The sequence below is a fragment of the Mchenga conophoros genome, linkage group LG7 (genome assembly GCF_057382185.1).
Source record: "Mchenga conophoros isolate Kocher_MC1m ecotype Shallow Benthic linkage group LG7, M_conophoros_male_GT1.1, whole genome shotgun sequence".
Lineage (NCBI taxonomy): Eukaryota > Metazoa > Chordata > Actinopteri > Cichliformes > Cichlidae > Mchenga > Mchenga conophoros.
Window position 1 is genome coordinate 33,334,315 of NC_140532.1, and position 27,069 is coordinate 33,361,383.

At 40.4% G+C, this 27,069-nt stretch overlaps 1 protein-coding gene across 1 annotated transcript in view; it reads right to left on the reverse strand.

The window, feature by feature from the left end:
* Positions 1-3,618: 3,618 nt before the first annotated feature.
* The window catches only part of vldlr (very low density lipoprotein receptor), a 64,823-nt gene continuing 41,372 nt past the window's right edge, over positions 3,619-27,069 (reverse strand). Inside the window, exons 9-19 of the mRNA XM_085278964.1 lie at positions 26,917-27,036; positions 25,892-26,017; positions 23,954-24,125; positions 23,316-23,540; positions 23,106-23,224; positions 21,499-21,638; positions 19,719-19,860; positions 18,660-18,809; positions 5,952-6,029; positions 5,667-5,836; positions 3,619-4,664 (exon numbers count right to left, since the gene is read on the reverse strand). Of these exons, the coding sequence (XP_085135090.1) occupies positions 4,629-4,664; positions 5,667-5,836; positions 5,952-6,029; positions 18,660-18,809; positions 19,719-19,860; positions 21,499-21,638; positions 23,106-23,224; positions 23,316-23,540; positions 23,954-24,125; positions 25,892-26,017; positions 26,917-27,036 (1,478 nt within the window). The 3' untranslated portion in view covers positions 3,619-4,628. The remainder of the gene's footprint in view (positions 4,665-5,666; positions 5,837-5,951; positions 6,030-18,659; positions 18,810-19,718; positions 19,861-21,498; positions 21,639-23,105; positions 23,225-23,315; positions 23,541-23,953; positions 24,126-25,891; positions 26,018-26,916; positions 27,037-27,069) is intronic.

A 27,069-nucleotide genomic window follows, 5' to 3' on the forward strand; every position in this document is an offset into this window, starting at 1 on the left:
AAATTAGGGTCATAAATGTGATCATTTTAATACTATTCTAAGATGTCAGTCCACTGCTTTGTACAAGACAGTATTTGAAAACTCTTAATTTACAACAGCATCTGAAACGTAATGATACAGAGCAGCTATAAAATGCAGTTCTGACATTCATTGCCAACAGATAGCATAGGAAAAAAGTAGAGTAGCAATTTCTTTGTAGGTGACTGTAGGTGTCAAAATCTCTGTACCCTACAGAACACATGCAGATCTAAAGTTCTGTCATTGTTATACTTCACTACACATGGACATTGATCTGGTCCGTAAAGTAGCTGAGGGGATTGTTGATCAGTTTCATCTGCTTTGGTGTACATTTTAGTACAATGACACTACTGTTAGCGATACCTGGACCTTACAGTGTTTCCAGAGGGAGCCCAATTCCTCCAGGCTGGCACATCAATACATGCCATTGCCAGAAGGTTTGCTGTTTCCTCCAGCACAGTCTCATAACCATGGAGGAGATTCCAGGTAATAGGCAGTTACTGTAGCAGAGCTGGGCAGGCCTGTAGAAGGTACTTTAGCAGGACCAGTATCTGCTCCTTTGTGCAAGGAGCACAGTTGCATAATGACCTCCAGCAGGCCACTGGTGTGAACATCTGACCAAGCAATCAGAAGACAGCTTCCAGAGGTTGATCTGAGGGCCCAACATCCTTTAGTAAGCTCTGTGCTCACTACACCGTGGAGTCCGACTTAGATTTGCCATAGAAGACCAGAACTGTTAGATCTGCCACTAGTGGGACGATGTAGGAAAACCACTGACTGGCCCCAAACTCCCCTGTGTTAAATCCAATAGAACATCTCAGGGACATTATGTTTCAGTCTAAATCTGGGAGATGATCCCCTTAGACTTCATTCACTGTGTCATTAGGAGATTTCTCCAACATTGACAGACACACATACAAGCACGTGGTGGGACAAACAGAGTACCAATGCTGCTAGGCTGCACCTCCGTTCATCCCTGGTCCCTACCTGGGATTTTTTCCCCCCCCACTCAGATCAGATTTTTTGTGTTCTTACAGTCTTTCTTAAAATGTTCCTTTAAGGTTTTTTTTTTTTTTTTTTGAATAGCGTAGTTTATGAAAGAAACTTGTGAGCTAGTAACTCGGCACATCGCCTTGTCCAAATATGGTAATTTCTGGCTCACCAAAAATTGTCAATATCAATGATTTGACATAATGTTGCAGCATCTTTGTCCATCTTTTATGCAGTACATGGTTTGAAGCCTCACTTCACTGAAAAATGTATTTTGAGGCTTGGAGGGGAACCGAGCCGGTTGAGTCGCTCCTTTGAATTAACTGACATGAATCGGGCATCTGATCATTTGAGGGTTTCCAGCTTGCAAGAGATCCAGAAGACACTCAAGGATCCTCCACAGTATGGAAAAACTAAATTAACCCTCCTGTTATGTTGGTTTCCAGGAACACCAATTATGCTCCTGGGTTAATTTGACCCAGGGCAAATTTACTCATCCAAAAGTGTCAGAAACACTGGCATTGATGACTTTGATTTTCTTTTATAAGTTTGATTTTTTTGTTGTTTTCTGTAGTGATGCAGATGACATGTGACATCTCTCCTGTTCCGCAACATAACAGCAGGGTTAACCTGCTGTCACCTTGAGCCAACTGTGGATGAACAGATGGATTTTATGTAGTAAATATTAGTTTTTCTAAAAAAATAAAAAATAAAAAATAAAAAAAATAAAAAAAGGAAAGCAAGGCATCTACTGTTCCCAGCAGTCAAATAAAAGACATTTTTGGTTTTAAGACACAAAGTTTGGATATTTCAGTTGATACGATCTTGGGAAAGTATTTCCCGTTGTTCAGAGCGCTCCTTAAATGCATCACAGCAAACCTCGATTTTCAAATATCTGATGTAGCCTTCCTTCAGATGCAACAGACTTTCGCATTTTAAATCTGTGCCTTAATCCAAGTGTGTGCGTTTGATGCAGTTGCTGCAATTATAACTCAAGTAGTTAGGTGGAGATTAATCCTTCCTGCAGTTAAACAGGGATAATAAAAAGATGGAGGCAAACTCAGTTTCTCGACCCACTTCCCTTTACATACACGCATCCTCATGTTTGCCCCTGATCTGACTGAGGGTAGATTAAACTGTGCTGGAAGCAGAGGAGGAGAGTTTAAGTCATTACATACAGAGTCCTGCTTGTGCAGGGGAAGTCCTTAGACTTAGATGAAAGTTGTGCTGTTACTTGTTCCACTCGGTCTATGGGGAGGTGCGCACGCACATGCATTAACATTTTTAGTTCTCTTGCACCCAAATTTACCTTTATAATTTGCTTTGAGCATGAGAACTACATATTTTTGGAGTTATGCTTTCAGTAAATACACTGCAACTTTAAACAACCCCCCCCCCCCAAAAAAAACCCAACCCAAAATGCACTAAATCTCTGGCATATCCATCTGGCCAGTTTAGTCAGAGTTGGTTAATCAGCTGGTTTTGTTTTAATGAAGGAGCACTACAAGGGCAACGATGAGACAACCCCCAAAACAGGAATAGCTTTACAGGTGGAGGCCAATCACATATTTCTCCCTCATCTTCTGTGTGTGTAGGTTTGTGTTGTTGTTTCCCCCCCCCCCCTCGAGGGAGTTTTGCATTTGCTCAGGTCAGTGTCACTACTGGAAGCATGAGGCTTTACATGGACCCTAAAGAGGTTGTGCAAGCAGTCCAATCCTCCAGGATGGCACATCAGTATGTGCCATTGTCAGGTTTGCTCTCCCACCCCTTACAGATTTAAGGACACGGAGAAAATTCCAAGAGAGCTGGGCAGAAGCAATGTTTCTGCTCCTTTGTGCATGGAGGAACAGGATGAGCACAGCAAAATGACCTTCAGCTGGGCACTGCAGAGAATGTCTGAACAAACAAACTGACTTCATGAGGGTCGCCTGAGGGCCCAAAATCCTCTAATGGGCCTACTGTTCAGTGCCTGGGATTTGCCATAGCATAACAGAATTGGCACACTCGTGGCAAACCAGCTCTCATGTGAATGACGTCTGGAGAGACCATGGAAACATTGCTTTGCACCACCTGTTTTGGTAGGTCTGTGATTGTCTGGAATACCCATGCAGGGACGTACAGATCTTTACAACACCACAACTGCAATCAAGTATTGGGATGAAATCCTTTGACCCCATCATCAGACCCAATGCTGATGCAGTGGGTCCTAAGCTCCAGGTTCCTGCTGGTGCACAACATTGCCCAGCATCATGCAGATATAGTATGGCTGTAATGGTTAACCAATGACTGTTTTCTACAGTCATTGGTTAACAGACAAAGTTACAACTACTGTTGTTATATTAGTCATGTACAAGTGGGATTTTAGCATTTGTCAAATCAGCAAACGTAATGTTGTACTTGCTTTGTAGAATAATCAGCTCTGCTGAGTGAAATTCTGGTATTTTGCCTGCAACCTACCACCTATAGTTTTCTTGATAACCAAGATTTGACAAAAGAAAAAATTTGTACAGCTCAGGAACAGGCTTTAAAACAGTCCACAAATCAGTGGGTGAGGTCATAGAGGCCATGTATCACAAAACATTTATGCATGACAAAAAACAAAGAACAAGATTTTCTGAGCAAAGTTGTGGATTAAATTTTAATTCCGAAGTGATTTGCAGATCAGTTTCTTCACAGATACAGAGTCTTCCCATTTTATTGGTGTCCCCCCTTCTTTGTACAAGGCTAGAAAAAGTTCACAGCAACAGCACAAACATACAAAATAGTTTTACCAAATTCATTGTGTTTTGTTTTTTCCTTCTTAAATACATCTGAGCCGCTGGTATGACGCCCAACCATAGCAAAAAACTGATCAAGTCAAATGTATACAATCTTATTTACACAAGGAGCATTTGATCAAAGTGCATTGAAGAGTCCTGATTGACGATCATGTCCAAAGGATGGGCAAATATGTACAGTGTTTACAAAAGCTGTAACCATGGTTATTTCACAAGCATAATAATAATAATAATAATAATAATCTTGTAAGAATGCATTCTAAGAGGTGGTGATGGCAAGAAAACACTCAAATTAATGAAAGAAAACTTAGTTTTGAGATATTACTGCCCAAACATGATCGTACATAAATATTCACATCTGAGGAAGCAACAAAATCTGGACCGCATCCTCTCCTCATTAAAGCCTTACTTCTAAAGGACCCTTGACCCCTCGTGTTTTGTGCAGTCTTCAAACATTCACCGTGTCAGATTCTGGGAGCCTAGATGAGGAGATCAAACTGACAATTCATCCCTTTCAACTGTTGCGACACGATGCCAGCAAGCTTCTTAAAGAGGGCGGGACAAAGAAATGACTGGAAAATGTCTGTGGCCCAAAAATAACGGAAAAAAAAAAAAAAGAAATCCTTACAACTTTGGATGTGGAATGAAACCAGTCGGGACAGAATTCATTGCAATATTTACATAATAAATAACATTTCCTCTTCACCACACACAGTGGTCTAATGTACTTCAGAAGGCATGTGGTCGTACTGTAAGGTCTGCTGCTGCTGCTACGGTCAAGCGTCGGCACTGGAACGAGGCGGCGCGGTGTGACCGTGAAAAAATAAAAAAGACCCAACACGATCAGGATAAATCATCCTCTGTGCTCACTATCGAAATCTGGAGGAAGATGAAGGGAGGGGGAGGAGAGAGGAAGACCGGTTTAGAAATGCTCACAACAACAGCACTTTAAAGGCTCGTTCATTCCAAGCTGCACCGTCTGCTGCATTCATGAAGTAAGACAGTGTGCTGGTTTAAAGGGAAGGCGTGTGCTGCAGGTATTGAACTCATGTTGCCTTTTGAAACGTCTGCTGCAGCTGTGAGGGCGACAGCAGAGGCTCGTGTCCATCTTGTGGCCCCGGCCGGGCTTAGGTTAATCCGTTTAATCTGTATACATGCTTTGCAGACGGCCAACAATGAACATTAAGGATTACTACGGGCCACAAGGTCATGGTGAGAGTGGAGGTCATTAACATGCAGGCTCCATCTTCCGAAGCCTGGCTGGAATCATTTAAGCTGCTCAGAAACTGCAGCTCGTGGTTATTTTCACCTTTGCTGAGGAGGTTACGTGACTGGTTCAGTTCATTTGTTGGGAGGATTACACAAAACGCTGGCGAGGTGTATGAGGGGGTAAAAAACAGACAGGCATTGTTAAGGACAACTTACAAGGACTCTTTACCAGTCCTCTACCACTGCCCACGCCTGGTTACCTACTGACTGAATGCATGTACAGTGATGGTATTGTTTGCATAAATAAGCAGCTGCGTGTTTTAGTTACTCTGGTGATTTGAGGCCATGGTTTATTTACAGCTCCAATAGTTTATGAGTAAATTGAGCTAACATTTTGTAAGTGATTGCTCACAACCTAAGGTGACAGGTGCACCGAGTTACTCCTGGGTTGTTTTTATTTGCTTAGAATAGTTTATTATTTTGATGCCTTGCACACCAACATGTGAATCAAAGCTCCGTCATTTAAACTGTTCCTGCAGCTCAGACCTTTACAAAGTTTCACCAACAAAATGTCTCGAGCTGAAATTTCCAAATTCCCAGTCTAAATTTTCATCTGGAACGAACTGTTAATCACTACCCTGAGTTAACGTTGTTCGTGGATTCTTCACTCACCGCGGGGTACGTGTGTCCTACATTGGCGCCGTGCCTCGTGATGTCAATGTTGAGGTCTTCTTCTGTGGTCTTCAGGTAGACTGGGTTGTCAAAGTTCATGCTCTTCTGGTTCTTCAGCTGCCAGTTCCTCCACATCAGGTAGCCGCCTGCTGCCGCCATCGCCAGTAGCACTGAGAGGAGAGACGAACAGTCAGGAGTCAAATCAACTCCCCCCCAAAAAGTGCCAAGGATCTGAAATGAGGATTTTAATTAGTTTGCGCAAGTGTGTGGGCAGCATCTACTCACAGACTGGTAGTATGGCCCAGGCAGCAGCAGAACCTCTGGCTGTCGAATTCACTTGAATTGATGTGCTCACATTGGCTTCTGAAAGACAAAACAAGGCACATGCCAACAGCCAACAAGTTTAAAAACATTTCCTTAGACTTTGACTACCAGTTAGGTTTCCAATCAAGAAGCAGAATAAAGTGAAAATCCAAAATCATTTTGGCAACTGGTTTTTAATCTTTTAAAGAAAACAGCATCTGATGAGTCTTTCATTTCCCCAGTCTACTTTACCCAGTGTGTTCTTGTATCAGTGTCAAGTGAGGGCGGAAAAGAAGCTTGGCTGAACGCAGTAACAGACCTCAGAAGAGAAAGTTGGATTTGCTCGTACTACCAGCTGGCCCCCTTTGTGAAACTATTAAATTCTTGCAACATGTCAACATTTTGGTTCAGAGTAAAATATTAAACTTCTGGCCTCATCCTTTCAATGAATTCATACCTCACCCTTCAAATAGCGTAAACCATCATTTTGGAGTGCTGACCGCATATGTGACAAAATCAATAGAGGTAATCAAAGTTCAATCTGTCCAAATCTTTGGTTTGATTTATTAAAGCTAGAACATCCTTAGCTTCACTTTGTTTACCAAATATCAGCTAGAATCATTATGCTGCAATAAATGTCTTGTCTACCAAATCAAAGCGAAACACACAGACAGTCAAACAGTCTTTGTGTTCGAGAAGATTTCAGTCTGAGATCCAGGTTCACTTGGATAAAGAGACTTTAGGGCATTTTGTTTAGCTTTTGTGGACAAAGTTATAAGCTCAGACTTCTCTTGTTCCATGTGGGACAGTTTTTTATAAATAGAATGATGGCTTAAATTCAAACAAAACTGTCAAGTTCTAAAATTCACCAGCATACATGGTTTTTAGTTTCTATAACGTGTCAAAAAACCCGTCAGGAGTAAAGTGGAAGCTCTTTAACAGCTTATTACAGTTTAAAGAAAGCATTTCCATCAGCAGAAGAAAGTGTTTGGAGCTGTGTCAAACTAAACTACAGCCTGTGTCTTTATGGTAATGAAGGATATCAGAACAATGCAACAGTGTTTTGCAGCAACAATGGAGCTCAGTGACAGGAAGAGGATATAGCAGGCTTTGGATACTTGGGCATGATTTCATAGGAGGATTAATTCATTGTTCTGTCGTTTGTTGATAGTCTATTTTTCTTTCTTTGATTTTTGACATCCTGCAACACCTCATCTAAAAATAGGACATTAAGATGTTCAGGACTGCAAGACTTCTTTAACTCTTGGTGTAAGCACAAATGTTATGCTCTCCCAAGAAAGCTGAGATCACAGTTTGAAAAGCAGCGTTGGGGAAGGAGGGGGTTACAGTCTGAGAATTGCTGATTCTTGCTTCTCTTGCACGACTTCATTTCTTGATGATGCCTGAAGGATTTGTGCTACAATCCCTTTGTGTTGCAGTAATATAACAGTCACGTCTTAATTACCAGATTATGCCAAACTTTAAATGGGAAAGTGATTCTAGTGATGAAGCTTCCTTGTTCCTGCCACTAGGTGTTGCTCATGTGCTGTGCTCTTAATAGTGTAATGAACTGTGGTTTAATCAGCTGAAACAGAGGCAAACAACAGCTTTTCCCTCTAAGTACAGCATAAAAAAAAAATCTCATTTGACCCTCCGTGGTCAAATGAGATTCATGAGAACAAACTCCACTTTAGAAACGGGGAGGATCTCATCAGCAGACCTTGTGTTTCTGATTAGGGTTGCTGTATGCATTTTTAGCATTTTACAGAGGATTAGAACAAAGTTCCTGAAGTTGTTTATGCAGTAATCACATTTTAGACCTTGTGAGTCTGATATGTTTGACACATCCAACATGATGCCCGCTTTGTTTCCAACAAACGTTAAACATGCAACAAGAGACCTGAGAGGACTTCCTCACACACAGTCCTACATTACATTTATCTGCACAAAACAATGAACCTGAGATTAGAAGCACATTTATGCAGCTGAGATTTAACAAAATTCTCAGCTCCTCAGGTTGAATAAAATTTTAACCTGAGTGAAATAAATGAAATCTAGATAACATGACCTGAAAATCAAATTTAACAGCACAGGAGACATAATCCTAGTTTTTTTTTTTTAAATAAATAGATTCTTTGTCCCTTTGGATGAAATATTCGTTTTTTCTGTGCAAAATGTATAGTACTCAAATATATTTAGAGACTTATATCAGCTCATTAATGTTCATGCGCAGATATTCTCAGACTAAGATTTCATCAGGTCAAGAGTGACTCGTCTAGAGTTACTGTGTCGTTTTGGCTACAGGTAGTTCTGTTAAGGAGCTTATTGACCTGCTGGATGTTGAGAGGGTGAGCAAATATTTTGTGGCCCAGGCATTTTCATATTTTGTTAAATATGTGTATACACAGAGCAGACTGTCCCTAGATTTGGGTTCCATAATTTATATTTTGGACAAAGCCAAGATGAGTTCCCATCATTTTCTGTGGGCAGCAATAAGGGGAACACTAGAGGAATCACTGAGCACAAATACTGCTGTACAGAGACACTGATGCAACAACTGCCCGTTACACTGCAGTTCTGTGTCTGCAAGTCTAATTCCTGCAAGCTTATCAACCAAGTGCGTTACAGTAATCAAAGGCCAATTAATCACATTTGAGAACTTACAGATTCATGGAACATTAATGGCCATCCTCTTTGCCTGTACCCGCATGAAAAGATGAAAATACTTGAGAAAAAAAATCCTGATTGATGTCATAATTCATGCATGACAGGGTTAGATAATTACAATGACACACGTCACACATCTATAGTCAAATTAAACAACCAGTGGGTGGCAGCGTATGGAGTGAGACATTAGGGTCCAATGTAGTGGTTTATGTGCAGGCATATCATCAGCACTGATACCAATACAAGAAAACAGCCTTTGAATAGCTGTCCACTGTAGTGACCACTATGCCTGAAAGGGTTAATATTGACACCAGCAGGCTACTTGACTACCTGAAATCAGCCCACTGTGTTATATTAAAAAAAAAACAAAACAAAAAACAAAACCCAAACACCTTCTGTGCATCTTCAGCACAGATAAACACCAAAGCACAAGCTAGCATAACAGACGTGAAAAAATAAAAGCAAGCTCCAAGCGGTTAAAAATCTCCACAGCACCATGGACACAAGAAACCTTTAATTTTGGCTTTAATCAAACAAAAAGCTGATTAAATGAGTAGGTTGGGGGAAGGATGGGCTGTACCCAAAAACATTTAAGTCAGATGTTCCCCAGTTAACAATTCAAATGAAAATGCCTCCTTGATCCATGGTGAGGGAGGAGAAAAGCCTGTTTTTTGTAATCATTTTTGAACCAAGCCCAACATTCTTTAAAGCGAGCCAGAGACAAACGCAGCGCAGCCAACAGTTTTACCTGAGGGTGGCTGTATTAGACCTTTCCCAGTATCCTTTGAAGGACCTTTGAAAGTAGGGTCTGTACAGAGAGAGCCAAGAATCATGCTTCACACACACACACAAAACTTAACAGAGGGTGTCCTATTTATATTTTAAAAAAAAAAAAAAAAAAAAAAAAAAAACCCCAAGCAGCACACATGCAAGTAGGCCTTCTTTGAATATAGACCAGATCTCAGGAGACTAAGCTAGTAAATAAATGCTCTGAAGCACTGATCCATTTTTGTTCAGTGAGAGGAAAGCCAAGCCAAGTAGAGAACCATCACAACAGCAGCAATGTCACATCTTTAACATTACCCTTGTGGTTCTCCTGCTTTGATATGACGAATGCTGGACAAGTGAGAGGACGACTCAAAGGCAATTTCACAGATTGAAAGCTGCAGCGCACTAAAAAAAAAAAAAAAAAAAAAAAAAAAAAAAAAATACATCAATCAGGACGTCTCTACCAGCATCTGTACAACCAGGAAGGACAGCTACAGCAACAATAAAACCTTTATAGCTGGATCAATATGATCTTGATTAGCAGAGGCAGCAGTGTTAGGATGTCTCAGGGCTTGAAATGAACAAGTCAGACTGAAAAAGCAATATTAACACAGTCAAGACCAAACTAAAGCAGTTTCCAAAACTTTTATCTACAAAAGAAAAACATTTCCAGATCAAATCACTCATAAAACTTGCAAAGATTAAAATTGGAATTGAACTGCAGTAACTTTGTGTGAGGGCCATTAATTCTTTTGGTTGCAATTATCTTTACTCAGACGGCACAATATTTTTGGCCGTTATGATGCGACTGTCAGGTCAAAACTTCCCTTTTCCATAACAGACCACTTTTTCTATGACACTTGTCATATGTCATGAAGAAGGTGGGGCTAGCTGGATGGCTATAAGCAGTCAATGGGAAACAAAAGCAAATGTATAATTGGGAAGCAAAATGTACACAGCTCTGGTTTTACATCATTAGGCTCAAAATGCAGTCATTTTAGAAAAAAGCTCAGATTGCCATCATGAAAAACCTGCTACATACGTAACCCTGACCATTGACGGGTTGATCAAAGTCTCAGGTATGTTATACAAGCATCAGCTAACATAACCCCGAGCATAGCCTTAAGTAGAGATAAGCAATGTGCTACATGTGTCTGGTAAGCTCACCTCTTTCCTTCCAACACCAAATATCTCCTTTCCAAAACTACATCTCCAGACCCTAGAAAGGTTTTACACTCCAACATGTCAGTATGTCCCCAAACTCACACACACAAAAAAAGACAAAGCAAGCACCTGCAAACTAAGGCTCATCTTTGAGGCATTGGTTCAACTTTACTTTTTGGGCAAACAGGAAAAGCCAGGAGCAAGCTTTCAGCCTTTGAATCTGCAGAAGGGTAAAGCACGTGTTTGCCACACTCCTTTGACTTTCACATTTGACTTTAATCCAATAATCAATAAATTCCAAATGCAATGAAAACTTATCTGATAAAAGGCAAGGACATTTAGGAGAGTCTGTAAAACAGTGGTCTCAGTATGCATTTTGCTTAATATAAACAGCCTGTCATTTTTATAGGTTTGTGTATGAACGGCAAGAAAAAAAAAGCATATTTAATTAGACAATGTTTCATTCAGATAATTCAGAAATTTTGGATATAATATTGGCAGCTTTATAGAAAGATGGGACCTGTGATGAATGATACCAAATGATAAACAGTGGAACAAGTCTCAGCAGAGTTGCAAAATCCATGAAACGCACTGCATTTCAGCCTGAGATGGTGCAGTCTGAAGGAAAAACACTCCCCAGTTGCCTCTAAAGACTGTTATACGAATCCCTCTGTAGTAGTTTGAGGTCCAAACCCTGAAGTGAAGAGCAATGCTCATTACTCTCTCTCCCTCTGTGCCACACTAACAAGATTAGGGCCGGTCCAAACTGCAGCTGCACAATACTCTACAGTTCCCCATTCGGTCCAGCTGCGACGGCTGTAAAATGGGATAAATGTGTTATCTGCTGGTTTAGTAAAGAGCAACGAGGCCTGTGACAACGAAGCCTTTGACTACGAGGAAGGTGGAGGCGCTTTTAGCAAGTGACAGGCATCCCATTTTAACTCCTCCCACACTATTCTCACTATTTATTAACAGGACAGACAGGCGTGAAAATACAGTTTCATATAAAGACAGCAACAAAAAAAAAAAAACTATATACAAACAGGTCTGTACAGAATCAATCTCATAACTGCAAACACAGATGCCAAGGAGATAAAGACAAGTATGCACTTTCACATCCCGCCAGTCAGGGTGGTACTTCCAGTTATTAGAGTCTGGAGACAGCTCGAGGTTCCCTAACAGTCTATGAGATGGTGACTCAGGCTGCAGGGATGCTCACTACACGAAGGCCTTGTATATCTGCAAAGAACCCAGGCTGTAAAGTCTGCTGCAGAGCACCAGGAATTTATTGGTGCACAGTTCATGGCATCAAAGCTTTAATGACCCAAAGGCCAACTGGGAATCTTCATAACCACAGTATTACCCACCACCATCATGCAGAAAACACTGTTACATGCCCCTCTGCAACCCCAGCAGCATCAATCTGCATGCTCAGCAATGTCGGAGGCTAGACTAAAACTTTAACTACAGCAGTGATAACTATGTTCTACCACCCTGACACTATTACAGCTGTGGTTCAAGCTTTTTCTGAATGACCCACCAAAAGCTGAATTAGAGCTCATGCCCCACACTTCAATTTTTAAAATCAAATGAGTGAAACAAAATGCTCCAAGTTGAATTCAAGTTAAAACGCTTAAACATTTACCTGCACTTTTCTCTTTTCATTCTAGCTGACCATCTAGAATTCATCTTATAAGTTAAAGAGAAACTGAACAGAGAATCTGAAGAGAAAGGACCTATTGTGGATGCTTTTTGCACTGGGAGCTTCATAAAGTGTTCTAAAGGGCCACCACTGTGGACCACACTGAGAACTATGGGCCTACTCTGATCTTCTGGTTGTAGATGCAGGCATGCACACCTACAGAAAGACATTCCTTCAGTTAAAGTTTTGGACACTCTTCGGCAAATATTTTGCAACAAAACAATAGAATCTGCTGCTGAGGTCTCTAGGCATCATCTTTGACTGCATTTGACAAATTTAGTCCTTGCTCTGCTCAGCACAGTGACACATGAGCCAATTCTCCATCTGCTGCAAGCTCAGGTTATAGTGCCCCTCCAGCTTGCAGCACATCTTTAAATCACCAGCTGCAGTCCAAGACTGTACAGCTGGAGGAGGCCTGAGGCTCTCTGGAGAGGCAGCTGAATGGATCAAGTTTGAAAAGTCTGGAACGTGCTGCAAGGATTATGCTGAGGTCAGTGAGGAATTTTAAATTTGTTTGAGTGCCCACTCAAGCATATTTAAAATCAGCTGGAAACTGTTGAACAGTTGTATTTGACTGAACCAGCGAGTTTCCCTTTCACGAGCTCCCGCCTTTAACATTTAGACCATTACAGAGCTGACCTGCTGTGCACGAGGCCAAGGGACTCTGATAAAACTTCACCTATATATTTAAAAAAAAAAAAAAAAAAAGAAGAAAAAAAAGGGGGGAGTAAAAAATAGATCTGAGGAAAATGAAACTTTAAAAACCACCAGATATTGTACACTAAGAAAAGCTGTAAAACCTGTCAAAACTCCCAGAACTCAAAAATGAGGAGGGAAGTGGAGAAGACTCTTAAAGAAAGCCGAACAGGCTAACTAGAGACTTTCACACTGGAGGACAGGAGTGCAGAGAGTCGTCACGGAGATGTTCCAGTACTTTGTGTACACCAGTGTCTTGGTCTACAGCTCTAGTCCAATTAGGAGAGAGTGTGTGCTGAATTCAGCTGTCAGGTTCCTATCTTACAGTGCTTCACTATAAAAGGATAATCTGTGGCAGCAAAAAAGGAGCTGGACTGCTCAAGACAGAAACTACTAAGGGAAGAGGACAGTGTTTCTAGGCAACCTTTCCCTGGCAAATAAAAGAGGCAGAAGGAGAGAAGGGCTGCAGTTTGATTTTTTTTTTTTTAGTGCACTACTACAATTCTTACAATTCTCAGATCTAACAGTAACAAACACACTGGTACTTGGCCATTTCTGGTGTCCAAACTCCTTGCTTTCGAAGTTAAAATAAATCTTACGAAGTTGCCGGAAATTTGAGTGCCGATGCAAGCAGATTAGGGCTGCCACAAACGACGATTTTAAATAGTCGACGTCATCATGACTAGTCAGCTAATCGTGGCAGCCCTAAAGCAGATGTAGTCTTGCTCTAGACAAACACTGAAAACTTCACTTGAAACTTATCTTTTGCAAAATCTGCAATCACATTAAAGCCATCTCAGCTGTCAAAGTACAGAGACAAGGTTAAACTACAGTAGTGCTACTGGAAACATCTGAAAAAGTATCAAACAGTGGGAGTGCAGAGTTCTCCAAGGACCCGTTCCTGAACCCGCTTTCCCTATAATATCTCAGAATATGGAATACATGCAGGTCCATAACTAAAGTCAGAGTTACTGAAGAATGCTGTGAAGGGATTAGGGTCCCATATAATCGTTAAATGGTAGCTGCCTGCAAATATATTACATGTAGGTTCCATATACAGGCTTGTTAGATCCATCTCAGCACCATGCCGTGCATCTTAAAGCATGAGCCTCAGTAAAAGGAACAGGAGTGTTTGCCTTCATTTTATCAGTATGCCACAGTGTAAGCTTTCTCTGCAGCCAAAAATCAGCAAACAGTCTCATCCAGAGCACAAAGCACACTTCAGTGAAGTGCAGTGTTGGTGTAATGCGTTACTGTAATTAAATTACTTTTCCACTGAAAAAGTAGTAATTACTGTTCATTTTTAGGCATTTTAATTACAGTTACTTACAATGTACTTGTGTTACATTGTAAAATAATTAAACTCGCTGAATATCATTATTTAATTTCAATAATTTGTCTTCTAAACGTAGAAGTAAACTCTGCCGCTTTAACATCGCTGTAGTGCAGCTGCACGTCATTTCTCCAGTTTGCTGCATAGTCGTATTCTAAAGCGGAAGATGTCGGACTCGGCTGAAGCGAGTGGCGGTTTTATGAAATTGACACACTCTTCACTTTTCTGAAACAAGCAGACAAGAACATTACAGTAATATGTAAGCTATGTCCTGGGGAGACAAACCCCCCCCCAAAAAACCAACAACTGTCGGCCGTTGTTAATAGCACGAGTAATCTACTGAAGCGCCTGACACGAGAGCATAGACGAACACTTGATCCTTGTTAATCATCCATGGATAACACCACGGCAACTCGTGCTAAGCAGGCAAAACTAGATTTTCCTTCAGCAGCACAGAAAGTCTGAAGGTGAGCTTAAAAAAATGATTGCTGGCTACGTTGTGGAAGAGATGCTACCGCTGCGTACTGTAGAGTCTCCGTCTTTAAAAAATGTATTTATTATTTAAAGAGTTTAATTTCTATTGTTTGTCCACTCAAGGTTTACAGGGATTTTTAGTAGTATTTAGTTAAATTACTTATTTAGTAATTAAGTTACTTTTCTGACAGTAATTAGATACGCATTTTAAATACAATATTGACTAATTAGTAATTAATTACTTTTTTAAAGTAACTTACCCAACACTGGTGAAGTAATTAGACGAAAAGATTGCTTTCAGGGAAAATGTTCAATGCTTTAATTACTAGTAAGTAAAGCTGTTGTGTTGCACAAGTATGCAATTCAACGGACCAATAAAAATGAAAAAGTAGGAGATGTTTATTGCACGGCCACATGTAATGCTTCTGCTCCGAAACCAACCCCCTCATCTTCTCAATAATGTCAAACTAAACTCCAGTTCAACAATAGTTACGGTCAATATTTACTGAAGTCTACAGAAGTTCTCACACAAAGGATGTGTCTTATGTGGTTTAACTAGTTGTCTACAAAAGGGGAACCAGCAGTTAAACAACTGAACTGGAGAATATTTGGTCCCGGTGCCAAAACAATCAAAAGACTGTTTCTTTGAGTTAATGTGAATAAAAGGCCTCCAGTCACTGAAGAGGAATCATGGAACCAGTGAAATCCTTCATAATCAAGCTTCAAAAGTTCAGAGTACAAGTTTATTTCCTAAGGACGTTCATTTCACAATACTGTGCAAGTCTTTCATGAAACGGGCACAATCAGCCTTTTCCATTATTCATGTCAAGATTAAGCCAGTCCAGCACTTTTTTTTTTTTTAAACCAGTCATCCCATCAATCTGTAAGCATAGTTCAACTATGACAGTCTGGTTAATACTGAAAGGAGGGTGTTACACACAGTACAGTTTGTGTACTTGTTTTTAGGGCTTCTTCATAATTTATGTTTCTTTGGTTCCAGCTTTCGTTTTGGTATGTAGTTGCATTTTCTAAGTTATTTAATAATATCCATCCCTGCTTGGGGATTGTAGATTGAAATCAGTAGCCAACTTCATCTCTCATGAAATTAAGGTTTTAGTTTTATTCTTCATCAGAAACAAGATTTCAGCCTGGGGCCATTTTCAGAATTTGGACCCATTAGGCTCAGCAGTGATAAATGTCTTGAATTATAATTACACTATGGTAAGAGTTTGTTTGGCCTTTTTGACCCAGTGTTACATAATGCTGCCGGTGTTACGAGCCAGGCCCAGAGTGATGTGGGCTGTGGTATGACTGGTATGCACGGAGCCTTAACTCAGGATGTTGAATTAAGAAAAGCTTCATTCATCCATCAAGGCTGGCAGGTTGGTGTGACAACTCAATCACATGCAAGGACTTCATACAAATTCCATTTTCAGATTCTGCATTCAGAATCTGAGACAAGACAGCTGCACTGCATTTGTAAAGACCTGTTCATGCCTTTTTTATGAAAACAGAAATAAATCAGGATTCAATAACTTGGTCAATAAAGAACAAGGACTGATGACGGCAATAGTATCAATTAAATCATTGTCCCAAAGGGTTGAGGTCAGAGATCTGGAGGGATAAACTGAAGCACTTTCTCAGAACCAGACCAAATCCCTGCAATCAGCTTCCAAAATCTTGTGGCAGATCTTTCCACAGCAGCCGAGGTCAGCCACAGACTTGCTCTCATGATTTAAAAATGAAATGAAAACCTTTAACAATCTCATGGTTGGTGTTGTGTCCATTCAGCTACAGCACTAACAGTCACGCTCCACTCAGTGCAAAGAAATGAAGACTGCACAGGGTGGGACTTAACCCCCAGGGGGGAAAAAACCAAACAAAAACAAGAGCTGGGGGTTACTTTCAGCAGCAAAACGCAACAATTGAGTGGAAGAGGGATCAACGTCAGGATCCGACACTTCAGCTGTCAGGATGAAACATTTCCCAACGCAGGAGGAGACGAAGCTGCAGCTGAGATGTGAAGGAGGACGATGTTGAGACTTGCCAAAAAGGTGCTGAAAAACTGGATCACAACACCGAGTGACTCAGCTACTGTTCAGCTGTCAGACTACTAATACAAACAGACAGCTGGGGTTTTGGCTGGCATGGATACAGATAGAAACCAAGACACAGTGGGAGCACACACCATGGAAACATGCTTGGAAAACCGTAGAATTAGACTGAATTTATTCCATCTTCCAGCTGTTTGTGTTTTGGTGGCTAACCTGTGAAACCTAAGATCCTTTTTACCTTTTCTTTAATAGAGTCACATTTGAAATGAGCAGCAGGGGGTATGAAGCAGAAAGGAAGGGAAGCAATTGGCTTAACAAAAAACAAAAAAAACAAAAACAAAAACCAGGTGGATGTGTGAACACAATGAGGTGGTGTACACATTCTCAGAACCGCTGAGGTTTGGCACCTCCCTGCTTTCCATTTTTCCTAATACTTTCATGCAGTATTAATGTCTTACTAACTGTATTGTGTTTTAGGGCTTCAAATGTCCAAACTACAAAAACAGCAGAGCTTTTAAAGCCACTTTGCTGGAGATTCACAATAGTGACTGAAATGAGAACTGACAGGAGTGTGCACAATTTTCTCACAATTCATCAAGAAACCACTCTACCTCTGATGGGATGTTCCTGCTGCTGAATAATTTGGTTTCTCTTCATGTAAATCTGAAGATTTACTTTCCCTCCATGTTCTTTCCATGTTACAACTAATAAAATATTTCATTGTGTTTAGATTAACACCGCATTTGCATTTTTTAAGATCATGCAGTCCAGGGTTTCCGTCAGCATATTTCAAGCCCGGCAGCCCACAGAACCAAAGCACTGGGAGTGGTTACCATTTATTTTTAAGATGCTTTAACATAAGTGAATGCTTGCTTGGCTACTTCCTGAACTTGTAGCTCTTATGTTCTTGACAACCCTACATTACTTTTTAATTCATGCTGCAAGTGGGGGAAAAAAATAAAATAAAAAAAGTATGCTTGTGAAGAAGCAGTAATGTGAGAACCACAGACAGCTCTGCTGTTCCACTAATCCACACAGTGTCATGTGGTTGGCCATACAGCTTTTATTGAACAAGACCATCTGACCAGACTAAAAGTAGGAAAATACTTTAAAAAAAAAAAAAAAGAAAAAAAATCCAATCTAGAGGCTGGACACTGCCCAAATACTGCATGCACCATCTCAAGCCATCACTCATAAGCATGCAGTGTTGTGTTTAACATTAATGACAAGTCAATGTCATTAGCTCACCAAGTGTGTAGCTAATGTTTGTGCAACAGCAGCATTGTTTTCACTAGCAAAGATCCACCCTGTCTGGTTTTTGCCAGGCCTGTGGTACCGTCTCCAGAGTCTTGACTCCCTGTTTATAAATGGTGGCTGCAACTAAGTTCTGTTGTGTATACAAATTAATGACAGTTGCTAACACGAGAAAACAAATGCAGAGAACAGAACATCGCCTTTGCATGGGATAGATAATAATTACAGTATGTGTGCAAATGCTGGATGAAATTCATGTCACCAAAACAAAAAAAACTGTATGGCATCTTTACAAGCGCTGGACCATTTTACAGTATAAGCTTGTACCCAGATCATGACTTGTACCATCAGACTTTATAAACAACTGCTGCTGGCACATTTCAGATGTATCTGAATACTGCTCGTACTTCAAATGCTCACAAATCATTAGTATTTGTTTCAATTATATAAACATGTCAAAATTTATGTTGTAGCATTCAAGTTTGCAGCTTTGGTGAGATTTGCTCCGGGGTTCAGCCAGGTGTAAACACAGATGAAGTGCCAAAACAACTCAAGCCCGCGAGGGTGCCGTGACTCACCAGGTCTGCAGCGCAAGCCGTCAGCAGTCAGCTCCTGGCCCTCAGGACACACGCAGGTATATTTGGGGGAGTGTTTGTTGATCTGTGGTGCAGGCAGGCACATGTAGCTGCAGCCTCCATTTTCACCTTTCTCTGAGCACCAGTTAGTACCTGCACACAAAGGTTAGCAAATAAAAGCTAATCAAACCATTTCAGTTAACAAGTGTCACATGGGTACATTAAATCCACAGTGAAAGGAGCTTTAACGGCCTCTTCTACTATGAAGTATATCCACAGGTTGACGGAACAAAATTAGGGCTTAAGTCTCATCCATAGTGTGATCGTCGACATTTTCATCCTATGGATCTTCGCACACATGATCATTATAAACCAAGGGGACACATTTTGATAGACTAAGTGTTTAAATATTACAGATTAACCACAAAATATCAAGAAACTACAGCTTCTAAGTGTACAAAATTAAAGTGGTGGTATGTATTGCATACATAAGTATACTGTACATCATGGAAACAAATACTGCTGAGTTTCTATACAAGTACTGTGTTGGACCCACTGGTGATCTCATTGATACAGGTATAGCCCATTGACAGAGCTCAATGGTCATGGATCTTTACCTTTCTTATGAGAACTTTAAGAGGATCGACTGGCTTATGTTTCCCTTTATAATCCAATCAGAGCACAACATGTGACTGTAAGGCTTCACAAACATGTGAGGATAAATTAAAGATTGGGGCTCGACGTACTAGCCTCCTCTGTTACACCCTTTACATGATTCTCAACTTGGTTGCATCATTAGCTATTAAAACTCGCGTCAATAATGGCGACATGATCACAGCTTAAAATTATAATCACTGGCACTCCTTGTACCTTGATCATGTGTAATTACAGTAATTTCTGATTACTTTCCCCTCATTAGCTTTCATTAACTCAGAAGTGACATCAGCTCTGATACTGGGGTTCCTGTGATGTCACTGAGCCTGCAGGAGTAAAGATTTCCAAGCTTAAGTATTAATATCCGTCAGTTCCTCCTCTGCTAGTTTCAGCTCCCTCCTTTCTTACCTGACAGCTGAATGAGCTCATGGTACACTATGATGTCCTGGGGGTCGTTCAGGTTGCTGGCCAGCGTAACCACGTCAGAGCCTGTGAACTTGTTTGCACCGTAGATTGCTTCCTTTTCCCCATCAGTCCAGAAGACTCGATCCTGGACAAAGGGCAGAAGAATAAACAAAAACTTTAACACTGAAGTCCTCTCAATCACAGCAATACAAAACTTCCATAAATCACTGTCATCACACAAGTGCTTAAGTGCCAATAAAGTGTCAGCTTTGTGTCATTACAAGAAAACTTGCTCCCATTAAGATTTGGGCAGATTTTTACACTGATGAAAACTTTGGCTTTATTCTGAAATTTTGTAACAGAGTTAGCACTAAAGCACTAAGTAGCACAAGAAATGTATTCCCTTCAGGAAGCAATACATGACTTCTTAAGAAGTAAATCATAACTTGAGTAAAGTCCTCCAACACCACGTTTAATATGACTCATTAAATTATCAGAAACAATTTCAGTGCCATAACATACCAACATTTATACATCTTAGAAACAATTACATGTCATTTGTTGTGATATTGTTTTATACCAATATAAAATAAGAGTTAATTCTACAATAATCTGTAAACTGAGTAGCCCTTCAACAATTGTAAGAAATTTATGAATCCACAGTAATACAAGTCACATCTGCTCAGATCATGTGTGGTGTTCCTGCACTGCACGCAAAGTTGCATCTAAATATTCTGATGAAGCTGCCACATGGCTTTTGATGCTTACGTTAAGCCTGTTCATGTGTTAATATATTAAAATATAAAATAAGGACGAGGACTTTTTATAATGACTGAACGCGATTTAACCCCTGAAAAGCTTTATGGACAAAATAAAGCAAAATTTTGCTTCAACATAAATGTTCCTGATGATATTAAATGGATGGATTTTTATAAACTGTGCTGTTAGGAGAAATCTGATGATGGTTTTAGACCTCATGCCATCGTGTGAATAAATGTGCCATCACATCTATACTTTTATACAGAATACCTGAAAACCCCACACACAAACACATGGGAAAGTCTTTATTCAAGAACTGGAAGGTAAAAATGTACACAGAACACTCGATTTGAAAGGTAATATCTTCTAGTTGTTTGCATGTTGTTAAACACAAACAACATCAAGTGTTTTGGTGGATACTAAAACATGTCAACACTGTACCTGCACATTGCAGTTCTATAAAATATGCAAAAAACAGATTTAAAAAAATTTTTTGGTTCATTTTCCATTAGTCTGCATATAGTTGCTGTGTGGGTCATTGGCAGATCATGTACAATACACATTGAGGGCGACTGGGTTGATTAAAGGATTTTGTGCAACAAAAGTCTTTATCATACTTGTACATGGTTTGAAGCTGGGAGCAGCTTTTCCTTTCCTGTGTTTGATTTTTGTAATTTTACTTAAAACTAGGACCAGTTTGTTTTGGTAGATGAAACGTCATCAAGGACAAGGCAACTGGCACCAAAGACACATTTAAAAACATGCAAATAAACTCATGTACACAGGCGATGAGGTCTGTGGCAAATTTTCCCAGACAGATTTCTTAAATGCAATGTGCAATAACTGATTGTGTCATGAAACCAATTTCCTGGATCAGAACTACATTTTTAAAACGTTTTGTTCATTATCCTCAGACATGTGATGTAAAGCGCTCTAATGCCCAACATACAGGTCAGACAGTTCATCTTCCGGCTGTCAACATAAACTGACCCAGACTGGCTTAGAGAAAAGACAAATGCAGTACCTCAAAAACGGTGAGAGCAAAGGGGTGAGCGAGGTACTCTGAAGACTGGAGCACTTTATTCCTGTTGTCCCCGTTTAGGTCGACGCTACAGAGCATGTGCAGCTTTGAGTCGACCCAGTACAACCTGCCTTTGATCAGATCTGGGGTAAAAAGAAAAAAAAAGCAGGAATTAAATGGGAAGACTAAAGAAGGGAGAACAATGGGAAGGAAAGTAGAAAGCAGACAGAAAAGTGGAATGAGATGAAAGATTAAATTGTTGTACTGATGATTCTTTAACAGGATGAATCAACTGACTTTTAGTCTTAATGGTGCAAACGTCACAAAAGAAAGCCGCACTGCAGTTTGTTTACCCATTTCTTTCTGTAAAAGGTCACTGTCCAAGTCAATTTAAAACACTAAGCATTTCCTGTAAGGTATTTTCAAGCTTTCCAGCACCTTGTAGTTATTGTAAGTATATACTGATATTACACCATTTTACTAGAAACAATGTAACAAAACAATCAGATGAATGAGAACTTTTTAAAAACACATTAACCTAGGAGTTGTGACATTTTTGGAAACAATGTATAAAATGAACATTGACTCAGACTGGTTTGTACAGGCACATATTTGAATCTGTATTTCACCAGAACGCCTGACTAACCTACAGCTGCTACAGCAACATAACCATCACTTCGCAACAAAACAAAAAACAAAACAAGACTAGCCTATTGATTAGTATTACTATGAATTCACCAACTCTGTTAAACTGAATACATCAGGACTTCAGCTTATTTCATGTAAAATCCCCTAACTACAGCCACCCTCTTATGTTGTTACCTGGTTTAAAAAAAAAAAAAAAAGAAAAAAAAAAAAAAAAAAAGGACTCTTCTTAGAGACTGCACAATTGGTTACTCAGAATTTAGCTTACAAAAATTGATTGAAGAGGAGGCCAAAGTCAAGCCAAAGTTCATTCAAATTGCATGTTAAGTCCCACACACAGTTCCATCAGAGGGCAAACATCAAAGACTGACAGATCACACAATAGACTCAAACAACAGCAAGCCAGGGTCGAGCAGCGTCCTCTTCAAAGATTCTCTGCAACTCATTTTCTTCTTTCTCATTTACCTCCTAAGACCTGAACTCTTCCACGGCATGCATTTTTAATTTCTTTGATATTTGGTCATATTGGGGCCTGATGAATGTAAAACCAAAGAATTACCAGATTTATTTTTTTTTAACCTTTTTTTTTTTAAGAAAAGAGCCAAATATGAGGCCATTTGTTTAAAATTTTGATAGAACAGTAGCGGTATAATGTCCTCGTAAATGGATATCAGGCCCACGTAGAGCAAAATTCAGTATTTTGGTCTAAATAACCCAAAATGTGATGTCCACATATGTGGACGCCAGGTCCTGGGAGGTTAAAGAGTGAACTATTCAAATACCAAGCGATTTATAGTCAAAGTATTAAAATCACAGGCAGCTTAAGTGCTTGTGCTGAAATTCTCACAGTGACATCACTAAAATTTAAGACCAATCCAGACTGAATTTAAGATTTTTTTTAAAATGACCTGTAGACACCCCAGACTTAAAGAAAAACGTGCAGTGACTTGTTGGTTTGTTCCTACCCAGTGTGATTCCATTAGGCCACTGGATGTCTGTCGCCACCAAAACCTGTCTGTCCACTCCGTTCATACCAGATTTCTCTATCTTGGCTGGCTCTCCCCAGTCAGACCAGTACAGAAACCTGTAGGACCGACACAATCATAAGTAAAAGCAGACCATAAGCGGGAGATCAGAAGGGTTTCAGCCAACACCAAAATGAGCCGTCCACTTACCCAGACAGCGGATCCACAGCAATATCGGCCGGTTCTTTGAGGCCCCTGTTGAACAGAACTTTCTGCTTGGTACCATTGAAACTGGCCACAGAGATTGTTTTGGTTGAGAGATCAGACCAGTACAAGTTCTTGTAGATCCAGTCCACAGCGATTCCCACTGGAGTCTGCACGTTGTCAATGACTTTCTTATGGGTGCCAATGTCTACACGCTTGTCCAGAAGAGTGCTGAGTGGAGAAGAGTTCAGCATCGGACAGATGCGTAGAGAATTTATACATGTATACAGTTTTTCAAATGCTGCTAGGACTCCCAGTATATTATCCTTTCAGTCTGAGACCTCTATATCACATAAAATTCAAAACTATTGCAGGCAGCTCAGTAAAATAGAACCTTTCATTCTACACATTTAGATTTTTTTGATGAAAATATCAAGCAGCTGAATTGCAACACGGCCACGAGAAAAACTTACTCCTTTAACAGACCAGAGGAAAAAATTTAAGTTTACCTTACAAATAAAATCCATTTACCCTGTGAAGTTACAACTACATTGTGCTGCACTGTCAATGCCTCCCATAGTCCTACAACAATACTCTATTGCCCGTTTGCCTGCGTCATTCCCTCCAATCACCTACTACCCTACCTGTAGATCGCCTTCTGGCCCAGGTCAGCCCAGAAAATGGTCTGCTGGTCAAAGTCTGCATCCAGAGCCACTGCGTTTCTCTGCTGCTCCACAATCTGAGTGTACTCCTTCCTCTCCAGGCCCAGACGACGGATATCACGGCGGTTGGTGAAGATCAGGCAGGGCTCCTTACCTGAGGACAGGAAAGGGGTTATTGAATGACGACAATCTTTCCAAAGTATTTTATGCCTTCCATTTATTGTTTAGGACAAAATTATTGGTCATAGTTCTTAAAACTATTTTAAGAATTGGGATTATTGTGTGCTTAAAGTAGGAGAGCTTGTTTTCACCCATTGATTTCTATTCATCAGTAAAGTAGTGGAAGGGAACAGGCGTCATCTTTGTCAACAAGCTGAACAATTAAGCTTTTTTTTTTTTTTTTTAACTGCAGAAACACATAAGTCCTACAATGGATGACACCTGCAGCCAGATAACACCAGACCCTGTGTTGTCAAATACACAGTAGTACATCTCAGGTTGTACATAACTCATTCTTGCCCCCCCCCCCCCGAAAAAACGACTTACAAATGAAAATGTTCAGCCGTGGTATTGTTGTGATCCTAAGCCTGCTTTGAAAATATACACCTTAAAAATCAATTCACCACCCAGCTCTAGTGCCAACCCATCATTTTCCCCATTATTCCACAGAATTGTCATTCTGCTGGATTTTTTCCATAGCTGAAAGCTGCATTAAAACCACAGTTTTTACAGTTAATTAGCTTCACCCATTTAATACTAATGCAATCCAACAAGAGCCCTGTGTTAAAACGCTGCTTTCCACTCTGAAAGCCTTTCAGAAAAGAGAAACTGACCATTTCAACTTGTGGACCTTCATATGCTGTCAACATCCCTCCTCCTGACATTAAAGTGTTTTGGTTTTTTTTTTTTAGCAGCGAACAAGCCTAAAAGTTTAATACTGATTTGACATACAAAGGCACTATCATCACTTTGCATCCGCAAATTATGGACCATTTTGAGTCAATGGCGTGAACTTGCTGCGCTTCGGAGTGAGAGCCCACAGTATAGTGGTTGAACTCTATCACTTAGTTCTTTTGGGCTGCAAACTATATTACTGTTGGCAATAAAGGAGCTGGAGAATCCGAGTGAACTCCCCCCAAAGAAGAAATAGATCTGTGGGTGTGTTTTCAGCACTCTTACCTCGATGTATCTGAAGCAGTTAGTCAACTAAAGCCTCAAAGCTGCTGGTTATAAGCGATGACAAACCAAATGCAACGCCTACAATTTTCTCCCACACAGAGTCTTCAGACACCGAGTGTGAATCACTAGATGTTTTTCTGTCTGGCAGCAAATCATACGCACACCAAAGGTCATAACCCTGATCAGACATGAAGCTGCCAGTTCAGTCACATCAGCAATCTGTAAGGGTTCAGTGTCATCTAAAGCCACTGCAGCTCAGACACACTGGATGCAGCCGTTTGTGAAAAGTAGGAGTAAGTGAGGCTCAATTTTGGATCACGATGGACAAATCCAAGTTTTTGGGTCTGTACTGGACAGACGTCTCCATATATGAACAGTTACACATGTGAGCATCAAAGTGACTCCGCTGCCCCCCCAGTACATGAATATATCCTGAAATGTCTTTTCTGCCATGAAGATGATATTTCACCATAATCTTTCAAAAGAGCCCAAGTTTGCATTGCTCAGGACTATTCCTGCAGGATCTGAGGGGTCAGCTCAGACTCTTGCTACTTATCAGGAGACGAGACCCATTTCCACAATACTTTACAAGACACCAAATTTTTGTTTAGCTCGAGGGATGCAAAACACCGTTATTATCCAGAGATCGGGACCCAGACAGTGGCAGAGCCAACAATATAGACAAATATGATCAAAATGTTGAGGTGAAATTTTAATAAGATCACCCAGCTGCTAACTCACCAACAGCCTTGCAGACGCCGGTGGTCGGATCCATCTGATAGCCGTTGTGGCATTCACACTTGTACCCTCCCTTCAGGTTGATGCAGATCTGACTGCAAATGCCAGGATTCATGCACTCATCGATATCTGCAGAAGAGTAGCAGAAAGGCGAATCATGAGGCGTGTGTGAAGAAAGAACAGCTGTATGCGGCATGTTTCATCTATCAAATCTGCTAAATGCCTCAGTTTGAATAATCAAATCTTTCTATGGGGGCTCAACAGCTGTATAGTCCGTGTGTATTGATGAAAATTTATCTTGCTTTTCAAAAATAGGATGTTCCTGGGATTCCTACTGCATGAGTGTAAAGTGATTTGAGCCTCGAATACACAAAATGCAAATTAAAACTTGCTTTAATTGCCGCTGATGTTTTGCCAAAACACTCGACGAGCTGCTCTCATCAGAATTAGATGTAAATTTATCAAACGTTTTCCAGAGTTTAGTGATCATTCTACATCCTGGAGTAGATTAACGCTTCTGTGGAACCAGTGGGGTTCATACAGATGGGATTATACACGTTTACCAAATATCCAAAGCAGGGTTTGAGGCCAAGATTGGCTCAATAACAGAACTGTGACGGATCAGTGCCTCCTAAACGTAACCAAGAGGATTTCTGCTTTTAGGAAAACAGATTACGACACGCCCAATCACATTACACGTCAAACCCTTCAGAGGCCAGAAGTGCACAACACCACCAGCCCATCTGACCCATGTGATTAGATATTTGAGGCCAAGCATAATTAAATATTCCTTAAGTCTTAAAGGTTTTAGATTGAATTCAGTGTATCAAAGTTGTTTGGTTTTTGGATGGATGCCTATACTTGTGTACATTCAGACAGTCTCACACTTTTGAACCCTTTTAGAAAAATGCATTCATCCTGTGTTGAGTAATAGTTTCCCAACGCTAAATACTGCAGTGTTGTCAAAACTGATTTAAAATTTTCTTTTAGCATTTTTCACCAAGCTGTGTAATGCAGAGATCGCATACCTCCGCAGGTCTTGTGGTCTATAAGCTGGAGCCCAGGCGTGCAGTCACACTCGTAGCCAATCACCATGTCTTTACAGATGTGCGAGCAGCCACCGTTGTTCAGGAGACACTCGTTAAAATCTGGAACACAGGAAACAGCTCTGTAGTTGTGTG